This window comes from Callospermophilus lateralis, chromosome 7 (assembly GCF_048772815.1).
Source record: "Callospermophilus lateralis isolate mCalLat2 chromosome 7, mCalLat2.hap1, whole genome shotgun sequence".
NCBI classification, from domain to species: Eukaryota; Metazoa; Chordata; class Mammalia; order Rodentia; family Sciuridae; genus Callospermophilus; species Callospermophilus lateralis.
The window spans coordinates 98180105-98184417 of NC_135311.1; the positions used below are offsets into that span (position 1 = coordinate 98180105).

A 4313-nucleotide genomic window follows, 5' to 3' on the forward strand; every position below is an offset into this window, starting at 1 on the left:
GAACTCCCGGTTCCCCGAATTTCTGATTTCCGGAATGCTCATTCCCCTCTAGACGCTGAGTTGCACCCTAATTCCACCCCTAAAAAGACCACCCCTGCGAAGCAGAGCTGAACCCCCAGCACGCTTTCCCACACGTTCCAGGAGGGTGAAGTAGGGTGCAGGGGACTCAGCTAAATCCGCATCCAGCAATGAAATAGCTCGGCTTCTGCCGCGCAGCCACACAGCCCTGCAGACCCCTGAACTTGAACAAGAGACAAACTTCCGAACGTTCTCAACGTAGGGAACCCACTCTCAAGACCGTCCCCAAACTTAAGCCCACTTTCGTTCGCCAGCTCCGGGACCTCACAGAGCCACCTTAAGGGCGGTGCTCCCGCCCCCCGGAAGTGGGGGGGGCCGCGGGCTCCAGCGCCCAGCCTCCTGGCCGTGCGGACTCCGAGCCCCCCACGTGGGGAAGATAACTCCATTCCCTGTCTGCGCACTCTGCCCCAGAAGACTGGCCCGCATCCCTAGCCTTCCAAGTCCCCGCATCCCGCTCCTGAGCCCTGAACTTAAGCTTGCCTGGGTCTGACACTGCGAGCGTGCACCCGCTCGCAGCAGTCACCGTCACTAGACAGTCAAACCCCAAGACGTCAGCCCACAATGCACCGGGCGGGCCGGGAAAGACGCGCCGGGGCGGGGACCCGGGAAGAGACGGCCCGGAGGAGCGCGGGAGGGGGAAGGAGAGAGGAGGAGAAAGAAGGGCCCAACTGTAGGAGGGCAGCGGAGCATTACCTCATCCCGTGAGCCTCCGCGGGCCCAGAGAAGAATCTTCTAGGGTGGGGTCTCCATGGCGACGGGCGGGCCCGCCCCCTTGAGAGCGACGCGAGCCAATGGGAAGGCCTTGGGGTGACATCATGGGCTATTTTTAGGGGTTGACTGGTAGCAGATAAGTGTTGAGCTCGGGCTGGATAAGGGCTCAGAGTTGCACTGAGTGTAGCTGAAGCGGCAAGGCGGGAGTGGAGGTGCGGACTGAGGGAGACAGACACTCAGCCAGCCAGGAGGACAGCAGTGGAGTCTGAGCTGCAAATCTGGTTCTTTTCTCACCAACAGCCTAGATCTAGTGCCTGTGGCGCCCGGGCTGGGGAGCGCCTGGAGATCCCCTTTTCCTGCCGCCCCCAGGAGGAGAGCCCCGCTGTCTGGGCACTGCTGACAACCGCGGAGAGCGGCGACTATCCGCGCGGGGAAGTCAGCGAGCGGCGGCAGCAGCAAGCAACTTTCCCGGCCTCGAGGACCAGGGACTTGTGGCCCCGGGTCCCGGAACGAACTTTTGCAAACCCATCCTGCGCCGTAGGCTGCCGCGGCGACGGTAAAGAAAAGAAGGCAGCGGCGAGAGGAGAGACCTGCGCTCAGCTTCGCTAGCACCGGTTGCTGAACTTGGGCGAGCGCGAGTCGCGGCTGCCGGGCGTCCCCCTCCCCCTCGCAGCGGAGGAGGGGACAGACATCGGAGTTCGGGTGGCCACCACCCGCCGCCCGCCGCCACTGTGGGATCGGTGCTGCCCAGAGACGCCGGAGAGCCGTTGCCTTGGGAGGCGAGTTCATCACCTGGCTCCAAGGTACAGCTGCGCCCAGAGAGCGCTCAGTGAGTGACCGCGACTTTTTAAAGCCGGGCAGCGCGCGCGATCCAACGAGTAAGAGGGCTGGCGGCGTCTTAACCCTGCGCTCCCTGGAGCAAGCTGGGAAAGAGGGCGCTGGGGGGAGATCAGCCAGCGGGGGCGCGCGCTCTTTGAGAAACTTTCTTTGCTAAAGGCTCGGGAGGCGCGGGTGTCCGCTGCTTGCCAGCGCGCTGTTGCGACCCCGAAACTTCTGCGCACAGCTCAAACAAACCCCACGTGAAGTGACGGACTGTTCTATGACTGCAAAGATGGAAACGACCTTCTACGATGATGCCCTCAACGCCTCGTTCCTTCAGTCCGAAAGCGGTGCCTACGGCTACAGTAACCCCAAAATCCTGAAACAGAGCATGACCCTGAACCTAGCCGACCCGGTGGGCAGCCTGAAGCCGCACCTCCGCGCCAAGAATTCGGACCTTCTCACTTCTCCCGACGTAGGGCTGCTCAAGCTGGCGTCACCGGAGCTGGAGCGCCTGATCATCCAGTCCAGCAACGGGCACATCACTACCACGCCGACCCCCACCCAGTTTCTGTGCCCCAAGAATGTGACTGACGAGCAGGAGGGCTTCGCCGAGGGCTTCGTGCGCGCCCTGGCTGAGCTGCATAGCCAGAACACACTGCCCAGCGTCACGTCGGCGGCACAGCCTGTCAGCGGGGCGGGCATGGTGGCTCCCGCGGTGGCCTCAGTGGCGGGTGGCAGCGGCAACGGCGGCTTCAGCGCCAGCCTGCATAGCGAGCCGCCGGTCTACGCTAACCTCAGCAACTTCAACCCGGGCGCGCTGAGCAGCGGCGGCGGGGCGCCCTCCTACGGCGCGGCTGGCCTGGGCTTTCCCGCTCAGCCCCAGCAGCAGCAGCCGCCGCCGCAGCCGCCGCACCACCTGCCCCAGCAGATCTCGGTGCAGCACCCGCGGCTGCAGGCCCTGAAGGAGGAACCGCAGACCGTGCCCGAGATGCCCGGCGAGACGCCGCCCCTGTCTCCCATCGATATGGAGTCTCAGGAGCGAATCAAGGCCGAGAGGAAGCGCATGAGGAACCGCATTGCCGCCTCGAAGTGCCGGAAAAGGAAGCTGGAGAGGATCGCCAGGCTGGAGGAAAAAGTGAAAACCTTGAAAGCGCAGAACTCGGAGCTGGCGTCCACGGCCAACATGCTCAGGGAACAGGTGGCACAACTAAAACAGAAAGTCATGAACCACGTTAACAGCGGGTGCCAACTCATGCTAACGCAGCAGTTGCAAACGTTTTGAGGAGAGACTGTCTGGGCTGAGGGGCAACGGAGAAAAAAAACAAGAAACAGACTTGAGAACTTGACAGGTTGCGACAGAGAGAAAAAAAGAAGTGTCCGAGGACTAAAGCCAAGGGTATCCAAGTTGGACTGGGTTGCGTCCTGACGGCGCCCCCAGTGTGCACGAGTGGGAAGGACTTGGCGCGCCTTCCCTTGGCGTGAAGCCAGGGAGCGGGCCCGCCTGCGGGCTGCCCCGCTTTGCGAACGGGCTGTCCCAGCGCGAACAGAACGATAGACTTTTCTTTAACATTGACCAAGAACTGCATGGACCTAACATTCGATCTCATTCAGTATTAAAAGGGGGGCGGGGGTTTACAAACTGCAATAGAGACTGTAGATTGCTTCTGTAGTACTCCTTAAGAACACAAAGCGGGGAGGGTTGGGCAGGGGAGGCGGGAGGGAAGTTTGAGAGGGCAAGGAAGGCCTAGCCTACAGATGAACTCTTTGGGGCCTGCCTTCAACTGTGTATGTACATATATACTTTTTTTTTTTTAATTTGATGAAAGCTGATTACTGTCAATAAACAGCTTCCTGCCTTTGTAAGTTATTTCATGTTTGTTTGTTTGGGTGTCCTGCCCAGTGTTGTTTGTAAATAAGAGATTTGGAGCACTCTGAGTTTACCATTTGTAATAAAGTATATAATTTTTTTATGTTTTGTTTCTGAAAATTCCAGAAAGGATATTTAAGAAAATACAATAAAATGTTGAAAAGTATCCCCTAACCTCTTTTCTGCATTATCTATAGATAAAGGTATTTAGGTGGAGTTGAAAGACTTGAGTATCAATGAAAATCACCCATAGCGCTTCTTGCTATCAAGCAATAAAAACTGCTCTTTGTTAGACTTTAGGAATAAATGCACCTGATGCTATCATCAGGTTGTACTCTTCCCTTCCCAAGCTGTCTGTACAGAATTGCTTACCAAACTGGTTTTGTGGTAGTGTGGTATTTCAGGAGACTGGAAGAAGTTGGGGTTGGCTGAAGGGGAGCAGCCCACGGGGGAAGTCAAACAGTTGGAAAGTTTGAATTGTATCAAGTGGCATGTGCTCTGACCATTTATAATGTTAGTAGAGATTTAACAATAGATGCTTATTCTCAAAACAGGAGCTTGTTGCAAATTTTTACAAAAGATGTATCCATCCAATTTGAAGCCTTCACTTTAACAATTCCTAGATGAAAAAAGATGGCCTTTGCTTATGAATATTTATAACAGCATTCTTGTCACAATAAATGTATTCAAATACCAATAATAACAAATCTTGAATTCCTTTCCCTTTTCTACCTTTTTCTTCCCAAGCTATATACTTATACTGAAGCTTTCTTTTCAGTTTCTGGGGTTAACATTGCAAACTGAAGTTACTCGATAATTAAGAAGAAAAGAATTT

The 4313-nt window shown here is 56.1% G+C and overlaps 1 protein-coding gene across 1 annotated transcript; it reads left to right on the forward strand.

The window, feature by feature from the left end:
* Positions 1 to 933: 933 nt before the first annotated feature.
* Positions 934 to 4107, forward strand: Jun (Jun proto-oncogene, AP-1 transcription factor subunit). The gene has a single exon (XM_076860286.2). The coding sequence runs from the start codon at positions 1889 to 1891 to the stop codon at positions 2891 to 2893; it is 1005 nt and encodes a 334-aa protein (XP_076716401.1). The 5' UTR covers positions 934 to 1888; the 3' UTR covers positions 2894 to 4107.
* The last annotated feature ends 206 nt before the right edge of the window (positions 4108 to 4313 follow it).

Bases quoted from the DNA above. Each gene is read 5' to 3' on its own strand.
- Jun (XM_076860286.2), top strand. From the start codon at position 1,889: ATGACTGCAAAGATGGAAACGACCTTCTACGATGATGCCCTCAACGCC.